Below are 19,197 nucleotides of genomic sequence, written 5' to 3' on the forward strand. Positions count from 1 at the left end.
AGATCTGCTGTAATTACAAAGAAAGCAGGGAAAATTTTCTTTCTGTGTCCAAAGAATCTGATACCTACAGGAAGGGTGATATTTTTCCTTCAATTTGTGTATTTGACATTGGTTTTGAGGAATTGGAATGCAGCTCAAGAGAGCAGAAAAAGGAGAAGCCTGTACCATAGTGCCTCAGTTGATACATCTCCAAAAGGCACTTGGAAATGGAGTGGGAGCATCTGCAGCCACAGCACCCACGCCAATAGCAGTCCCAAGATAACAAAACCTTCCCTTAGCTAACACAAATCTCCCCTGGGATGAAGATCTTGAACTGTCAAAAGAACTTTTTTGAAACTGTTTTTCTTGTCTTCTAAACTGAATTCATAAATCAAAAATGTAAGCAAAGAGGGGAACACAGTTTTGGCTTATTTGTCTATTTTTCCTTGACTCTTTTCTGATACATTTCTGCTGTAAACACAAAAGATAATGGTTGTATCAAATGAGAAAATATAGTGAGCATATAATCAGCTTGGGTCATAGCACACTTTCTGATCTATGATTTACAAATATGACTGCTATGATTGCTATGATTTAGGTGAATAAAGAATTTGCTTTTCAAGTGCAAATTCAAAAAAAGACTGTCTTAGAGTGTGAAATTTTATTAATTTTTTTGAACACCAGAAAGCTGAGTAAATAACCTCTTTGAAATTGTTTTCTTTGTACAGCTGGATACATAACAAAGTTGGTAAAATAAAAGACCAATGATTGAGGGAAATTATATGCTCTGAGTTTCAATGCAAGCATGAACAGATGCAAGAAGTGAACCTAGAGATGAAGCCGTAACAATACTTTCAGTTGTTACTCCCAATCACTGTAGTAATGCTTTTCTTTATTTTTTCCCCTTACAGGTGATTCCAGTGTGGCTTTACAGACTCAAGAGGAGATTGTTGAAATGAAGGATGTATTTTCAGTAAAACTGAAACGTCGTCGTTTTGCAGGGCAGAAGAAAGGTGGTACTTTGTTGGGTATCACAATTTTTAAATGTTTGAATAAAGAAGAGAACAAGCTTACAGACTGTGCTATCCATTTAAATAACTTAAGTGAAGATCATTGTCAGTCATGGTTTAGACATCTGAAGGAAATTTTAAATGGTAAGCATTTACTAGAGGTTGATGTCATATTTATTTCTATTGGCAATACATGAAGCTGACTGAAGCTCAGAAGCATCTTGCCTGTGGAAATTAAAAGACAGATATGAATCTTATTTCTGGCAAATGTTTACTACTGAAGTTTTACATGGTGAAGTGTAAAATCTAAGAAAATGACAATAATTGACTAATGTATCTGTAAAAATAGAACAAATTGATGTTGTTTTTGGAAGAGTTTTGGAAGCTACTGAAAAGAAGTGGTTTTCTTTATTCTGACTGAAGAGTCTTCTGGGAAATCTGCTTCTGGAAGAAATAACACATTTAGTTGATATTTTCACTTGAAATTGCATCATACCTGATAGTACTACAGTAGTTGCACTTCTGGGAACTCTTCAGGAACATTCTGGTGACAGTTTAGGAAATCCCACTTGAGACCTCCGTATTCCTTAGGAGCCTAATGGGAGAGACTCTCCTCATCTTCATAAATTCGTAGGTGGCAGTGCTCTTAAGGATCTGTAGGACTCTTGTTGCATAATTTGATACAAAATTTATTGACAATAATGATGGGATTCAATTCTTTATTTTAAAAGTATCTTTCTGTGTTTGCCTAGGCTAATGCCAATTTCAGGATGCTTTGTTTAACCAGTTGTAGGGTTGCTTGGTTGGTTTTTTTAAATTTTATTTTATGGAAGCTCTATCAAAATTATGAAAAAAAATACTCACTGTATAGGGGAAAGAACCCCACAAGGAATCCAAGCCTTTCACTGTAATTTATATTTGAAAGGCACAGCATGTAGCACACTTTTGATTTAAATAACCAAAACTACATCCCTTCCCCAATACCAAACTCTGATTTAACTCCAGAAGGTGCCTCTGTTTACAGATTATAGCAAATGAATATTTTTATTACAGAAGAAAAGCAGTCTATCAGGAGTCTAGCTATTAGAACTCCAGCTGAACGGTTAAGACTGAGCCAAATTATAGAATTCAAATCTTGTACATCTGTAGTGTCTTTAACAACACTTTGAATAAGAATTTATGGTGTACTTCTACTCAAGTTTCACAAGCAGATATTAAAGAAACAACATAAGTTCTTAATGGTGCATTCTTGCATTGTTTGTTTAAAGTATGCTTTGGATTTTCCCAATGAAGATGTGTATTGAAAAGTGCCTTCCCTTTTCCCCTTTTCAAAGACTTTATCATGAAATACCTCAATCTGCAGAAGTGCCAGGATTCCGGTAGATCTCCAGCTACCCATAAAGGCAAAGACATTTGCATAAGGAGCAAATGTCTGTTTTGTACCTAGATTACTCTCCATCTATCAGGAGCAGTGATACCATATGTTCACAGAAAAAAAAGCTGCAGTATCTCTAGCTCAGGTTGCCTTGACCTCGAGGTGCAGTCTGCGTTTTATAGCTTTGTAATTGGAAGCCACCTGAACCTGAAAAAAAAGTATTCTGTGCAATGCTGTTTCAAGTTCTTGCTTCGGTCTTTCTCCAGAAGCTCAGACCTTGTACAGATGTTTTCTGAATCTCTGATCAGTACATTTTTTTCTCCTTGCCCTCTACTTCAGGAACAAACAGGACTCAGAGAGATGATAAACCAAATGAAACCCTCATCATACCAGTTGTTAATGTGTATATTATTCTAAGTCTGTACTAAAACTATATGATGCAGCTGAGTTCTGTTGATTTCTTGGTGGCTGATATTTCTGTGTGAAACAGTAATGATTTTTTTTTTGTAATAGTGCTGGAGTCATCCTTATTAATGAACTCAAATTGGCTGCTTCTGGTTTTATCCTTCTGAAGTAGTAAATATTACTTCCCTGCCCTCCCTCCTCCCCCAGTCTGTCTGATCACAAAGTAATTTTTCATTAACAGCTGCATTATTTACTTGGAGGATTTTTTTTATTGTTTCTGGGCTGGATCAAATTAAAAGCAGGTGATTTATCAAAGTAGAACATATATATCTATTTGGTCAATAATATTTAGACATTCTGACAAATGGGAGTACGTGTTACTAACAGGTGTGTTTCCTCTGCAAATAAATTAAATTTCTACTTGTTTACCTTACTCTTTGACAAGTTTTTAGGTTTTTATGCATGTACATTAATTAGGGAACAACAATAGTGAGTTTATTTGTGATAGTATGAGAAAAAGTTTATTTGGAGTTTTCTAATGAAGATTTTATTTTTTCTGAAGTTTCATGTACACAGTTTTCTTTTTACAGTGTGATCTGTGTCTGGCATGACACATGTCATGCCATAAATGGTTTTTCCCTGTTCGTTTTTATTATCGTCACAGTGAGTGTCCTCTCTTGCTTTGACTTTGTGTTCAGAGTACTTCAATTTAAAATTTAACTGAGCTGTAATTTTTTTATGAAGCCTGTTATCATGTAAATGAGCACACACAGATATAAATGTTTAGAATTTAGTTACAGTGACTGGTATTATGGTTCTTTCTGTGGGTGTGTGACAGGGTAACAAAATATATGTACCACCATCGTCCCCTATTTGACAAAGTTCTTATTTTCTGCCTGCTGTTGCTGCTGTTCCAGTGCATGCCAGCTAGATACGAAGAGCTTGCTCACTGATAGAGTGTTCCTGAAATCTGATCTGTACATCACATGTGTGTTAAACTGCTGTAAGATGACCACTGCCATCTTCATGCACCTCTGGAGCCCTGGCTCTGGGCTGGCTCCTGTAAGGCCCCAAAGGACAGTTTAGACAGGGTCTAGTGTGCTGTTATCTTGTGCCAGCCCTGGTGCACACCCCACTATCAGTGATTTCCATTTATACGTCACATCTTTTTGTACAGGATTTACAGGCATGGCATGTGGGGACACACTGTGTCAGTAGAATTCACTGTTTCATCCAAAATCCTCTGCACGTGCAAATACACAGTGGTTCTGAAAGGGTTGAGGCAGGCTCAAAAATGAGAGAAAATGTACAGTTGTCAATGCTCATCCATTTTTTTAACAAGATAAGACTTACTAATAGCTGATTTGTAAAAGCTTTACTTAAAAACTCCTTAAACTAACAAAAGACAGTAAATGTGGTTAAGAACAAATGATAAAGTAGCAAAAAAAGCACAAAGTGCATTTTATTTTTATCTGCTGTTCTGTAGTATCTATCACACAGGGATTTGATATGAAAGCCTGAAACTTCATGCATGAAGTTTTAATTAAACCATTAATGTTAAACATTAACTTCACTTAGTTAATATTAACAGCGGTGTCTCCATAGTTACATCAACGACTCTGTCTCATGGTGTTAGTTTTTCTCATGTATAATATTCCTAATGTTGTATAAAGTATTTATAAATGTAGGTGGCAATGACATGATTCCAGGCTCTTAACTTTTGTAACATAAACCCATTTTCCTGAGGCTGGGGCCTGAAAGCAGCACAGATGTATGTCTGAGCACAGCGTCTCTGCTGCCCTAGGAGCCTTTGTTTTCGGAACACCCTGATTGACCCACCACCCTTCATGGTTCACTGATTCACTTGATAGATCAAGTTTAAACTAGTGCATATTAGCACATTTGTTAGTACTAGGGGAACAGTTGGCCTTCCTGCTTTAGGCTGCTGGCTCGTTTCAAATGGAGCAGCCAGGGAAAACAATAACGGAATACCAGTTAGGGGAGCCCCAAAAGGCTGGCAGACTGGGATCAGTTGCACACAGTAGTCAATGTCATTGATTCATTCATATAGATGTTGTTTAAAGACAATTAAATTATTATTCAAAAACACTTTAAAGAGGCTTCACAATTATATTGTGTGAAAGTTTAATCTTTGGCTGTTACAGGATATGCTTTCATTAAACTCAGTTTTTTGGTGTGTTCTGTGTCCAGTGCACACCAAGAATGATAAAGTAATAAATTTTGTAATGATCATCCTGTCATGTCAGTTGGCAATTATTTGGCACAAATAAAATCACTTCAGTAGGGCACTATCTCTGCTCAAATGTTTGTGAAAAATAATTCCATCAATGAAATATTTTGTCTCTCTAAAAAAGTAAATTGATATTCAAATAGTCATAAAGAGAATATTTTAATACTTTGAACCTGTGAATTCATTTGGTTCTTGAAAATCTTGCTGGGATTTATGTATTAACTCTGATATGCTTTTTAGCAGTAGCCCAGTATACATAATCATAAATGCAGTTTCTGGTTTAGAATGGTTTAACAAATTAATTTTTCTTAAATAAATTAAACCATTTCCTCAAAAATCTAGGATTTTTCCCCCACCAACTGAAAAGTCTATTTTCTTTTCCCTCTGTAGGATTTCTTTTGAAACTTTATATTGCCACCTAGGGTTAAATTTTTACATCTCACATGCAAAAAACATTGAAGTGAGATAGTGATGTTTGCTTTTCTCCCTTCAGTTTTCTCCTGATGTCTGTTTCACAGAACTGTAACTCACACTGAACGGGTAACAGAAGTTTTGACACTTCATCTGCTTTCTCTGCTTCTACAAACTGTACTGTCCTGTTCTTTCTCCCTGCTTTGTCCATTGTACTCTTATATTTGTATGTTTGGGGGTGTGATTTTGGCTTGTTTTCTGTAACTTTAAAGGTATAGTCATATATCCATGACTGAAGTCAGTTTTTACAGTTTTTTAGCTGTGGGTGTTGGTGGGGGGTTGAGTGTTAGGAGGACCAGCTGATCACAGTTTCTTGTAAATAAGATAAGAAACATGACAGCACATGTATGAATTTGGTTAAATTTTTCTCTTTTGAAGGAGGAGTCCTTATTCTTATAAGTTCTCAGTTTAATTTTTACTAATGCTTTAGGCAAATGATAAAGTCAGAGAAATTGTTTTTTGGTCTTAATATTTTTATAACTTCTAAAGGACCGCAACAATACCAGTTACTAGATTTCAATTTCAATTAAGACATCATGTCTTTATGATTATTATTTGTGTGTATTAATAGTCTTTGGGGGCTTTTGTTTAGTTTTCCTTGTTTGTGTTGTAATTCCTGTAATATGAAATTCCACTGCAGTACATACCTGCAGTGCTTCTTTCTGTTTCCAGAGAATCAAGAAGATTTTAGGTTGGAATGGGCCTCTGGAGCTGTCCATTCTAGCTTCCTGCTCAGGGCAGGTGAGCTTCTAATAAAGGTGAGGTTGCTAAGAGCCATGTCCAGACAAGTGTTGAAAATCTCTAAGGATGGACAAGGTCATCCATGGCTGCCCTCACTGTGAAGGGTGTTTTTCTTTATTTTACACTGGAATATTCCTTGTGCCACTTGTGTCCATGACCTCCTTGTCACTGCACCTGCAGGAAGCCTGGCTTGGTGGCCTGTGGCTCTCACAGGAGATGCTCAAGGAAAGATTTTGGTGGATGTTGTCCTTGGGGCTGGCCAGGCCAGCTCTCCTGCCTGCGGCCTGCTCCGGCCCCTGCTCTAGGGGCAGCTCTGTGTCCGACCTGCTGCCTTCATCTCTCTCCTGCTGGGAGGCCTGGAAGTGGGGGCAGTTCTTCAGCTTCAGGCTCAGGAGATGCTGAGAACAAGGCTGTGGTGACATCCTTTGGACTGCCGGCTGCCCTCTTGTTCCTGCAGCCCAGCGAGGCCCTGCCCTTCCTGGCTGCCCTGGCACCGTTCCCTCATGTCAGCTCCGGGCCCTCAGGAGCTGCCAGTGCTCCTCACTGGAGCTGCCAGTGCTCTCCCTGCTCCCCATCCCACGCTCGGAGGGTTTGGCTGGCTCACGTGCTGGGCTTTGGATTTGTCTTATCGAACATCATCAGGCTTTTCTCAAATCTTTCTTGTAGCTGATCATGGTCCTCATGAACAGCAGCCCATCCCTACAGCACATTCGCAGTCCTCACCAAGTTCCCTATTTTCTTTTTCCTCCTTTGAAAGAGATGCTTTTGAACACAGGTGCTTGTTAGCCAGGCATTCAGGATTCTCCAGGATTAATTTGCTCTGCAATGACTTGGCACTCTATGCAATATTTTGACATAAACATGGTTATAAATTTTTTTTATGTATGATTTTGTGATTATAGCAGCAAACTGATCCAATAATTTCCTTCAGTATATTTAAGAACTCTTCTAAATTTTCTGACATAAACTGGATAAAGAGCTAGTTTTCTGTTCAAGATTCTTTGATGTATTGAAATAAATGGAAAAATTATCTCTGTGACTTCTATAATTATGTTTTGATATTAAGGAATACTTTCCCCTTTAATGTTGAAATAGTGTTTAGCTATAATTTCTTTGAGTAATTGTTCCTATTCAATTGTTGAGGTAGAATAAGTGGAATGAGCTGCAGGAAGTCCCTGATGACACTCTGAGGGTACATGTGGCTGCAAAAATTGAAGTAGTATTCTTCATGGGGCAGGAAAACGTGCTTTCATTCTTGGCTCCCTTTGGAGTTTTGGGCTACTACTAATTTTGTTCTTGAATGTTGAAAGCAGTACGCTTGCCAGATATTCTAGCTTTTATTTGGCTAAGAAAATGATAGTCTACCCTGATACTGAAACAAAATTCAGAATTGTTCAAATCAAGTATTTTAAATAAACACCAAAAGAAGAGCAGTATTGCACACTACTGATTGCTTCTTGTAGCAAAGCAGCGTCGCTGAACCGTGGTAAGAATTCTAGGAAAGGGAATTTGAAAAGTAATGTTATTGGTTTAGTATGAGTTATATACTCTTCAACAAAATGCCATATTTCAAATAATAAAATTACTTAATGGGATCAATGTGCAAGAGAACATATATTTTTGAACTTCCTTTATGAGAAAATTTCCTATGGACTGTTTGATTTGCACTCTCAGAAAAGTGTTGGATTGTTGTGTCAGTTTTGTTGGATGTTCCTTTTGTATGCCTACTGGGAGGGAGTCATTAAATTCCAGCAAGGATATGTTTCTGTGTTTGTGGTTTTTTCTTTTTTGGTGCCCAAACTTCACACTTGCCCTGCTCCTGAATCAGGGTTTAACTAGGCTGTGACATATACGCTTCTTTTCAGGTTCCTACAGCTGTTTATTAGCTGTGCACACAAAATTCATCAATACTGTAATTTCAAGATAAGTAGTACAAATGCAAGAAGAAATGGAGACTTTTTTAGACTGTAGTTTACTTATCCTGTCAAAGTATTGTAATGGTTCTGATTTAAAAAAAAAACATTTAAGCTGCAAAAATAGTCAGGTTGTGTGTAATCTTGAATGTTTTGTTTTCTTTTTAGGTTTTCAAAACAGACCTAAATCCTTGAAAGTGTTTGTAAATCCAAGCAGCCATAAAAGAGAAGCCACTAGCATTTATTATGAAAAAGTTGCACCTCTTTTTAAACTTGCTGACATAAAAACTGATGTCACAGGTAAGTTGCTTCAGAAGTATAAATTAATCCTTTGTGAAACTAATAGTTAAACATGTGAGACAATTTGAATTTACTGCTAATCCTTATTGTCTCTGACTGCAAGTACTGCATTTGGAACTCTAGTTTATACAACACAATATATTTTTATTTTGTTCAAAAGTGCTTTAGTAATTCTTTTATTGATTCAGTATTTTTCACCTATAGCAATCAATACTAGTAAACTAGTCTTTTTTTCCTATGTCTGTTATAACTGACTTGAAAATTATCAGTGTCAGCTTAAATTATAAGAGGTCTCATGTTGTAGCTGTTCCTTAAATTTCTTATGAACTGGTGACTAGTTCAGGTTGCAGGCCAAAAGTTATTTTGATAAAATCTGATTTAGCCATGAGAACAGACTAGTGCAATAATGGTAGATGAAAATTGTCTTGCTAATTCTATTCCCTGTATCAATGTATTTTTTAACTACTTAGCCTACAATTTAAAGTAAAATCAATTGAAGATTAAAGACACATTAGAAGAAATGTGAAAAAGGTGGTCTGTATTAGAATTCTGTAGCAATGATTTCTTAACTACCCTGAACTGAGAGGAAATGCCAGCAGCTTTATATAAATTTTAATTCTCACAGACATATTTTCGACCTGGAAGGCATGGATCATAGTGTGAACAGACTAATAATGCTGTCATATTAGAAACTGACTTAGCCTTGTTTGGTCACAATTTTAAAAAAAAAGTTTTAATACAAGTTGTGAATATAATCTGTGGAGGTTTTAAAAAATTTTTACTAGTGGAATAAAAACAGTTAAAGTTTATTTTTTAAATTATTTGTCTTTGAAATTTTAATAGGAGACTACTGAGATGAGCCAGAAACATGTTTAATGGCCTATCCTTTAATTAAGGTTATTTTGGAGATGTTGAAATACTCCTGTGCTTATTAGCTGCCTAACACTCCTCCTACAGGCAAAATGAGAAAACTACACTGCAGTTTTCAAAGCTAGTAGAGAACTAAATAATTAAGAATCATGGGTTTTTTTAAAAAAGAGGGTGGTGTTGGGTGCTGAGTAGAAGTCCTGCCCACTGGTACCGTATTCTAATAAAACCAAGCACTTTATTTCAAGTAAATAGAACTGGGTTTTTTCCTCCCATAATTGTTCTGGATTTTGTGAGGTTGGAGCGTGCATCTTGCTGTTCCTGCTGTTTTGGAACATACCAATATTAAATAACTGGTGGCATACAAAGGTGTATTAGATACTGAAATTGTGAAGGCTTTTGTACAATTTTTGCACTGAAGATAGTTTACATTTAGACTTTGCCACATATTTAAAAATCATTGAATGAGAAGTTAAAATTAGTTGAGCACAAAAATTTTATAGCAAATTTAAACCTACAAAGTAGCTTCTAGTGCATATAAAATAAATTTGCAGGTTACTAAAAACACTTCAGAACATCAAAGATTGACAGTGGAGTGCTGAAAGACAGAGCTCTCCTCAGCCAGTCTTGTACATTGGTAGCTGTTGCTTCCTCTCTGATCAGGCTTTCCAGATCTTATTCTTCATTATAGCTTTTCTTGGAATAAACTTCTTATGTGTTTAGAAGTTTGGAGTGGAAATATTTTCTCCTACCCAAGGACATATGGCAATCTAAAGACATGTATGTAAATAAGTGAGTGCTGAAGTAGCATTTACTTTTTCTAATTAGTTAAAATTTTTGCAGCATTTTCCTTTTTTTTCCCTTCCCCAAATGGCTTTGTGTGCTACACGTTAATAATTTCAGTAAAAAAAAAAAAACAACAAAGGTGTTATGGAGTGGATTGTGTTTTGCTGGGTTTTTGGGTTATTTTTGTCACATGCAGTAAGCAAATCTCTGAAGTGCTTAGAGCTCTAGAAAGTGTGAATTAGCAAATTTAAACTGAAGCAGTACTTTGAACTGTGGCTAAGGTGAAACAATAGTTAAAATCTGTCCTCTTTTAAAAATTGGGCAAATTTTTGTGCTGGGATGTGACTGCTAGGATAAGAACAGTGACTCTTCCAAAACTTGAGTTCTACAAAAGCTCGCTCCACTGTTGAGATGCCTGCAAGTACCGGGAAATTGTGATAGCTGGAGCTAGTATTTTAGAAATACATTAATGTCTTGCAAAGTCTTACACATATTTAAAGAAAAATAAATAAAGGAAACCCTGACAGAATCCTGGCTTGTCTCACTTCTCTTCTTAGTTTAGACTCTTTTGCTTCCATTTATGCACACTTACAACCTGGACTTCTAGGCAAAAATAACAGCCTTCCCAAACTCCTATTTTTAGGGCAGAACCACAAAAGAAAGGCATGTTTGAGAGTTGGACCAGTAGCATTGGTTTAAACTTACCATATGGTAAATACCAACAGATAACTGGTGTTGATGCTGGATGAGAAAAAGCTGTTATCAGTAACAGTTAATCCCATTGATTTTGGCATTCCATTCGGTGGCAGGAGTGCTAGAATGTTTAGGTGCCACATGAAAGCATCCCCTGTTTTGAAGGTTGAACTAATTTTATATTGCTATTATATTATTTTATATTTTTCTATGTGTAGAGGCCAGGCCCCTGGTTCCTGCTTGCCCTGTGAAGAGGATGTTAAAGTGTTTTTGGAGTATGTGTGACTCTGTTCAAATGAGGTGCACCTTTGGTGTTCTTCCTTCAGAATACTGTCGTCTGACACTTTAGGACAAAACATTATTGAAAAAGAAAATCTTTCTAAATGATGCATTAGAAATGGTCAAAAATAACTAAATAATATTCTTGCTATAATGATTTTGACAAATGAGATCTGGATCCTTCTCAAACAATGAAAAGAGCTTTCTTCCTATTACTGAAATACATTGAGTAGGTTTTTTTGTTTGTTTTCCTCCCGAATTGGAACAGTGCCAAATATTCAAACACTTAGCTTTTTTTCTAGCTATCAGAATGATTTATACATGCCCTTCTGGAGGTTGTCAAGCCTGCAGAAAACTTTCTAGACATGGTCTTTTTATGCCTGTGTTGGATTTTTCTAGGTTCTTTTTCTACTTGAATTATTCTCTACAGGTTCTCACAAAGTTTTTCCTGAAAACCTCATTTTTCACTGCCTTTTTGTCATGATGTGTCAAAGTAGATCTTCTGTCATTCTCATCAAATTTTAACTTTCTTGTAACTCCCCAATCTTAAGCCTTGAGCAGTTTTTCTACATAATTTCCAAACTTAAGCTATTAGATGCAAAGAGGATGGATTTGCTCTCAATCTGGCTAACATTAGTAATTTTTACTGCCTTTATTGATTTCTCTGTAGACATCAGTTGTCTTTATTTTCATGTCCTTGTTCTTTGAGTGAATTAATTCTGTAACAGTAAGCATAACTTACATTACATTAGGAAAGCACTGAGCATGTTTTCTGTTACAAAATAAATCTTATTTACTGTTCCATTTTAATTAGACTGTACTCATAACTTTCTAAATGTCATCATGTTCATTTAAAAAGGCATGTAACCTGGTAACCAACTGTATTTTCATGGGAAGAGTTTCTTTCACAGCTAAGCAATGGTAAGATATTTGAACCTTTCTGCATTTTTGCATGATGCACTTTTCACACAGCCTACAGATATTGATAAAAGCATTGTTCCTGTTGGCAATGCAAGGCTGAATATGGTAGCTTGTATAAGGTGCTTTGATATTCCAGAGAGGCCCTGCATGGAAGTAAATTGTGTAAATAATTCCCAAAAGTTATTATAGTGATAGGTGTTTCTGCAGCAAAATGATAAATCTCTGCCTTCTGTATAATCAAAACAACTCTGTTTTTTTTAATTAAGAATTTTCAAAACACCAGACATTAGAACCTTGCTGGTACTGATTGGGGGATTTTGAATTTATAGGGAATATAAACAATTTTTTAGTGTGAAGTGTAAAAATTGTATCACCTTTGTTTTGATTTTGTTTTCCTTCTCATTTTTGGGGAGAAGAGATATATACACGCACTATGTCCACACACATACTTGTGTGTTTGTTTAAATAGGAAGAGATTGGGGTATTTTCAGTTCTTGTAAGCAGCCTTTGAATAGTCTGTAGAAATACTGTTGGAACAGGTACAGCTATGGAATGATTGTTTTAGACATCAAGACTAATAATTTTAACAGTGTTTAGGAACACTGGAGAAAAGCCTTGAACTATGTGAGCACCAGGGACAGACAAGCATGAAAGATTAATGTAATTTTGCATATAATGATGCACATTCTTACACAAAAAATCCATCTGCAAGTGTCATGTCAGTCAGCAAAAATCTTTGATGGGTGGCTGCAGCTGGGCTGTCTCTTCTGGCAAAGCTGCCCTAGAAAATGCTAAATGTAGTTATGATGCTTCGTGCCATCTGTAGTATGCCAGTTTATCCTGCCTTCACTGGCATTTACAGTACTATACAGGGTATCAGCAAACACAGAGACATCAATGTGGAGTGACAGATTCATTTCCTCCAGAGGCTATGAACTCTGGTGTATACTTGTGCCACCTTCCTCTGTGTGTTATATGCTGTTGTCGCTGGTATTTGGCTTGATTTCATACTTCTGTGTTTAACTCCTCTTATTTTTGATTTAGCAATTTGCATATCTGAACACAAAGGCAATTAACTTTGATTGATCCTGAAGTAATTCTATCTTAACTGTGGATATGCTTATTTTCCTGAAGTTTACCAACTGTGTCAGTGCTAGAACTTGCATTTTGATGCGACAAACATCTTGAATTATCTGAATTTAAATGCATGAAATAACCGTGTGTTTGATAGCAGCTGAAATTTAGTGTTTGGCCTTTTAGCTAGCATAACTGTAAAATACAACTTCTCATACTTTTAATGCATTAATGACTTAAAAAATAATCTGAATTGAATTATTCTGTGTTCCTTACGTTGGATGGACAAAATAATGTAAAATTATCTAATCTGCTGCTCATTGATGTTTTCCACAGTAACTGAATATGAAGGACATGCTCTCTCAGTACTTAAAGAATGTGAACTGCAGGCATTTGATGGGTAAGTTGGTTAGTCACTATGGAGGTTAGAAAATCTCATAATTTTTTTTTAATTTGTATTCCAATCAAAATTATGTGAATGGGTATTTAATGAGTGACACTGCTTCTCATATATATGAAACCTGGAAAATTCAGTTCTCATTAAATTCTTTGATATTTATTAATTACTGAAAACAGAAATGTATCTTGGATTCATAAGTAATGGTAAATAAACATAAAGCTCTCTGAAATATGCTTCATGAGGGTTTCAGTCTCTGTATTTGTAAGAATACGAAGATAAAGAAGAAAAAGCCTGGATTGTATCTTCTTTCACAAACATCTTCTACACTGAGTCATCTTTGAATTGTTTCATCTTTGATCTTTGGGTAGACACAGAGAACTTCCCCTGTAAGTCTTTCTCCAGTAACCAGATCCTAGTTGGAAAAATAGAACCCTTTTGAAAGACCGTAGGCATGTGCACCTCTACCTATTTTGCTATTCTTTTTTTTTTTTTCAGAGACACAAAAGTGTAGAAATGGCAAGACAACTTTTTTTTTTTTATTCATTGCAGTATGTAAACAATATAGCAACGCAATTTCTCAGCAAGCAGGAAAAATAGAACCCTTTTGAAAGACCATAGGCATGTGCACCTCTACCTATTTAGCTATTCTTTTTTTTTTTTCAGAGACACAAAAATGTAGAAATGGCAAGACAACATTTTTTTTATTCATTGCAGTATGTAAACAATATAGCAACGCAATTTCTCAGCTTGATTTTATCTCTGGGAGAGTGAGGGTTCCTTCCATGTTAACAGTATATGAAGTAAACCGAAGTTTATGATTTGCAGTAGAAAACTGAAAGTTTATATCTCAGTGCTTTCTGAAAGTGACACTGCTGTGTTAATTCTTTGTCAAAGCTGTTTGTTTGTATGTATAATTTCTCTGATTTCCCCAGTCACTACTGTGTTTTGAAGGATCACAGGCAGATGTCTTATACACTCTACATTTTTTTGCTATCCACTTTTTATTTAGGGACACTGAAAATTGAGGCATTTTGTTAATTTGGCTTTTTACCCGTGACTTATGGCTGAGCTTTGATGACAAATAGAGAGACTGCATTTGTGATGCTGCTATCTCAGCTGGGTTTTCCTATCTGTACAGAGACAGAAATAGACAATGCCCATACATACATTTCTTCCCTAGTCAGGAGCCTAAAGTATCAAGGATATTTAGAGTAGCCTGGTTAGTCAGTGCTTAGTGAATAGTTGATTAAGAAAGTTGCATCTGATGGTTAAATAGATGTTTCTTTTTCTCAGGAAGATGTTTCTTTCTCTCTTTCTTCTTCAAGGTTTAAGTAAAATTTGTTTGCTCAAGACTTTCTACTCCTTATGCATAGCAGGCTCTCACTGATTAGCATTGGAATCCCAGGTGCCTGGTGGTGTCTCTATTTACAGCCAAAAAGGCAACTCTTGATGATTAATGCTAAAACAGTAAAAATCAAAATTAGCAGCATTTTCATGTTATTCCTTGGACTCTATCTACACAGCACTCCGAAATCAGAGGAAAATATATCTGTTTTCAAAAGTTTTAATAGCCAGAAGACAATCCACACAAGTCCTTCTGGGTATACATTTTTTTCAGACTTCAAAGATTAACTGGTTTTGCTACTGTGACAGAGAATTTTATGTCTGGGAATAAACAAAAAAATAAGTCAAAAGAAAGGCAATGACTCCTGATTGCAAGCAGGAAGAAAATGTGCTTCAAAGTTTTATATTCTATTCTTCAAGCTATATATTGTACTTTTTTATTTAATGTGGCAGTGTTTAGCTAGATAGAGGAAATATTCCTAAAAAATAGAGATGAAAAATCAGCTTGGAAATAATAATAGAAACGGAAAAAAATGTTAAAGATTGTGAGGTAATTGAATTTAAATATTTGATAACGTTAATAACATAATGAGTGTTTTCTTATAAAGATCTGACCAATTTTACCTGGTTGAATGATTGGACATCTTTTCACAACTGTATTCATACAGATATGTGAAAAGAATATAATTTAGATGAAATCCTCCCAAAGTAACTATGATGCATCTTTCATAAATGCTTGGAATATATTATTCTTGTAATTAAAATATGTTTACTAATTTGGAGAATCACTGTAATATGTACTTAAATAAACAAAAACAAGGAAAAAAAAGGTTTGCTGTAACAGAGCTTTTAGAGACAAATGCATTCCTCTCTATAGCCACAGCAGGTGGGAGTTTAATTACGTGCTCCAGAAGCAGTGATTAAGTACCTTTGTGCAAAGGATTGCTGGCACTAGGATTTTATACTTTGCTAAATCCCTCAACTGCCTGCATAGTGTATGAAAATAGCTGTTTTCAAGTGGTTTTTCATTTTATTGCAATATTTGGTGAGTTGTTATTGTAAGGGCAATTAAAAGGCATTGGAATGTTTGTATGGGTCAGCATTGAAAGATGTAAAGAGCTTTTCCACTGAGGCACTTAAACATGTGTTTGGTCCTTCAATCTGATCAGTTTACGTGCATGATGTGTGGTAAGGTAAGAAACACTTTGACAGTTTTCAAGTTTTACTCCTACTCAGACAGAAAGCAGAAATAAGAATGCTTAAGGAGCATTGAGGTAACATTTACTGATCTGACAGTGAAACCCAAGCTTGTTGTTAAAGAAAGAATGTATTCTAGCTTTTTGAAATATCATTATGTATATGGTGTGGGGTAGCTGCCTTCCACTTGTTTGTTCAGCTATGAAAGAGTTTGTTTTGAACTGTTTGGTATTTTTGTTTTGTATTAGGGTGGTTTGTGTTGGTGGAGATGGATCTGTCAGTGAAGTTGCTCATGGGCTGCTGCTCAGAGCTCAGATAGATGCTGGGAAAGACACAGAATATGTATCAAAGCCTGTCAGAGCACCGGTTCCTCTTGGAGTAATACCAGCAGGTGAGAATGAAAGGTACTGTTACCTTTTGTTAGTCATCTGGTTTTAGTCCCTCTGGCATGTTTTACAGTTTTGGCTACTAAAGGCAGTTCTTGATGTTAAAGCTTCAGTTATGTAAGGGAGCTATTGAATAAATGTCCTAAATTGGTGATTTATATTGATTACAAATGACTTGATTTTAAATTGTAATGATAATTTATAGTAATGGCACAGATGAGCTCTTTGCCTGAAGGAAGAAGCTGTGAAAGAATAAAACTAAAACAATTTCCAGCTGATCCATACAAAATCAAGTTTCAGTCTTATTTCCTGACAGAAATGATACCAAATGAAAACTTTGTTTTCTAGATTTTCCTTTTTTGCATCTCCAGTTTTCTTGGCAGAATTCTCAATTGGATTCATGCTTTGGGTATATTTTAAAATGGTGTCCCAGAAATACATTGTGTGCATTCTATTAAAAAAAAAGGTGTACAGAAAACTACTTTTTGCTTTACAGACATGAAAATATGTCTCTCTTAAAAAGTCATTTTGCTCTTTTATTAACTTGTATCTGGTGGTGTGATTTTGTTTGTGTTGAGGGGTTTGTGTGTCCTTTCTCCTCTGTGTTTGTATTTGCCCTCCTGGGAGAGTAGCTGTGCCCAGCAGGAAGGCTTCAGCAAGAGCTGTTGTGGTTTAAGCCCAGCCACAGCCCAGCCCCATGCAGCTGTTTGATCACTGCCCCACCTGTGGGATCAGGGGAGAAGGGTAAAAGAAGGGTAAAAGAAGGGTAAAAGCTGAAAAACTCTTGGATTGAGACAAAGACAGTTTAATAGGAAAAGGGAAAGCTGCATCCACCAGCAATGCAAAACAAAGAATTCATTCCCTGCTTCCCATGGGCAGACACGTGTTCAGCCATCTCCAGGTGAGCAGGGCCCCCATCACACGTAACAGTGGCTTGGGAAGATATATGCCATCACTTCAAGTGTCCCACCCTTCCCCTATTTTATATACTGAGCATGGTGTCATATGGTCTGGAATATCCCTCTGGTCAGCTGGGCTCACCTGTCCTGGCTGTGTCTCCTCCCACCTTCCCAGGCATCCCCCAATTTCCTCACCAGCATGGCAGTACAAAGAGGAAATGGCCTTGTCTCCGTGTAAGCTCTGCTCAGCAACAACAAAAACATCTCTGTGTTATCAACCCTGTGTTCAGCACAGATCCAAAACACAGCCCCATATCAGCCACTGGGAAGAAAATTAACCACCCTAGCCAAAACCAGCACAAATCAGTACAGTCAGGGTTGATTCTGGACTACTGTATGAATCACTTCTATTGAAAAGAAGAGAGTTATTTTTGCATGAACACTACTCTGTGGTGTGGGTGTTTGCTAAGACTGCTTGACATAGTTTCTCAGATGTTTTTAACTGGTAAGGAAAACATTTCTACAGCCAGTAAAACAGCAAATCACTGTTTTGAGTTTTCTACAAAAAAAGGAGCATGTCACTTTGAACTAAGGAAACAGATTTTTAAAATGCTTTGGTTTGGTTTGCACATATAAAAGGAGCATTAGTTGCTTGTAAAGGAGCAAGATTACATCAGCTTTCTCTCGGGTTAAAAAACCCTTGGTAAAAGAGACAGCAATCCCAAAGACATGAAGTAATGAATTTGAGTACAGAAGCTGGGTCATCACTTACCAGCTCAGTTACTGTGAATATCTCCATGGTGCTGAGACAGAATCTCTGCAGCCCCTGACTCCACGTCGCGTGTAGGTCACTGTGCCTCTCATTGGTGCTTTCTCTCCTCAGTTTAAGACAAATATGTCGTGATCAGAAAGGACTTGTAAACCTAAAATAATTCTGTAGGGTTTCTTACACAGGATAGCATTGATTTTGTGAAAGAGGATCAGAACAGTTTATAAAATGATCTTGTGAGAAACTCCTAATAGGTTCTTAAAAATAATCTGTTGTTTGATTTCCGTATTCCTGATTATCCATGAGGTACTCAAATAGGAAACAGGTAAGAACGATACTTGTTCTCATGAGGATGTAACTCTGGTCAGTTAACTTTTTTTCCCCACCAGAAATCCATTGTACAAAATTATTAGGATTTTCCAGCCAAGTAGAATCAACAACTGAATTACAGGATAGTATTATGTGGGTGGCTTAAAATCTGGTTTTAGCCTCTATAATAAGTACTTAAGACAGCATTTTGAACTTTCAGTCATCTTGATGGGAAGAAGATGCTTTTGAAACAATTTACCTCCTGAAGAGAGAGGTCCAGAGGGGAGTATGTTTTTACTGAAATACTCTACTGAGCTGCCTTATTGTGGTCCAAATCAAATGGATGAGATGTGGGGAAGCCTGCAGTTGTACTGCTGGCCATTAGCAAGAGTGTTTGTTGCTATGGGAACTACTGCTAAGAAACTGTATGGAGGGGGAAACAGAGAAAGGGGAGGGGGATCTGTGGAAGGACATTAAAAAAGCTATCCAGTTGTTACAGAACAAGAGACAATCCATATCTGATGCCTGTGAACCTTTTGCTCCAAAGTGGTTCATATCAATAAATTCATGATTCCCAATTAATTCAGAAAATAAAATATTACTGAGGGACTGTTAATTTCTGTGATATTTCAGGCAAAGAACCAAAATGTTGGTGCAGTTTTCATCAGAATTTTAGCTATGCTTGACTAGGAAGTCATTACATCACATTTATCTGTTTGGATGGGGGAGACATTAACAGCCTTATGAATATTCATGTCGTCTGGTTAATTAAGTTAATTGTACTGCAGAAGTGCTTGCACTTCCAAGGACAATTTTTTTCTCTACAAT

At 36.4% G+C, this 19,197-nt stretch overlaps 1 protein-coding gene across 1 annotated transcript in view; it reads left to right on the plus strand.

Annotated features, from left to right (window-relative positions):
- Positions 1 to 19,197, plus strand: part of CERKL (ceramide kinase like) — a 54,262-nt gene that overhangs the window by 22,474 nt on the left and 12,591 nt on the right. Inside the window, exons 3-6 of the mRNA XM_039698978.1 lie at positions 891 to 1,133; positions 8,314 to 8,445; positions 13,402 to 13,465; positions 16,255 to 16,397. Coding sequence (XP_039554912.1) covers positions 891 to 1,133; positions 8,314 to 8,445; positions 13,402 to 13,465; positions 16,255 to 16,397 — 582 coding nt within the window. The remainder of the gene's footprint in view (positions 1 to 890; positions 1,134 to 8,313; positions 8,446 to 13,401; positions 13,466 to 16,254; positions 16,398 to 19,197) is intronic.

This window comes from Passer montanus, unplaced genomic scaffold (assembly GCF_014805655.1).
Source record: "Passer montanus isolate IOZ18808 unplaced genomic scaffold, ASM1480565v1 scaffold1, whole genome shotgun sequence".
NCBI lineage: Eukaryota > Metazoa > Chordata > Aves > Passeriformes > Passeridae > Passer > Passer montanus.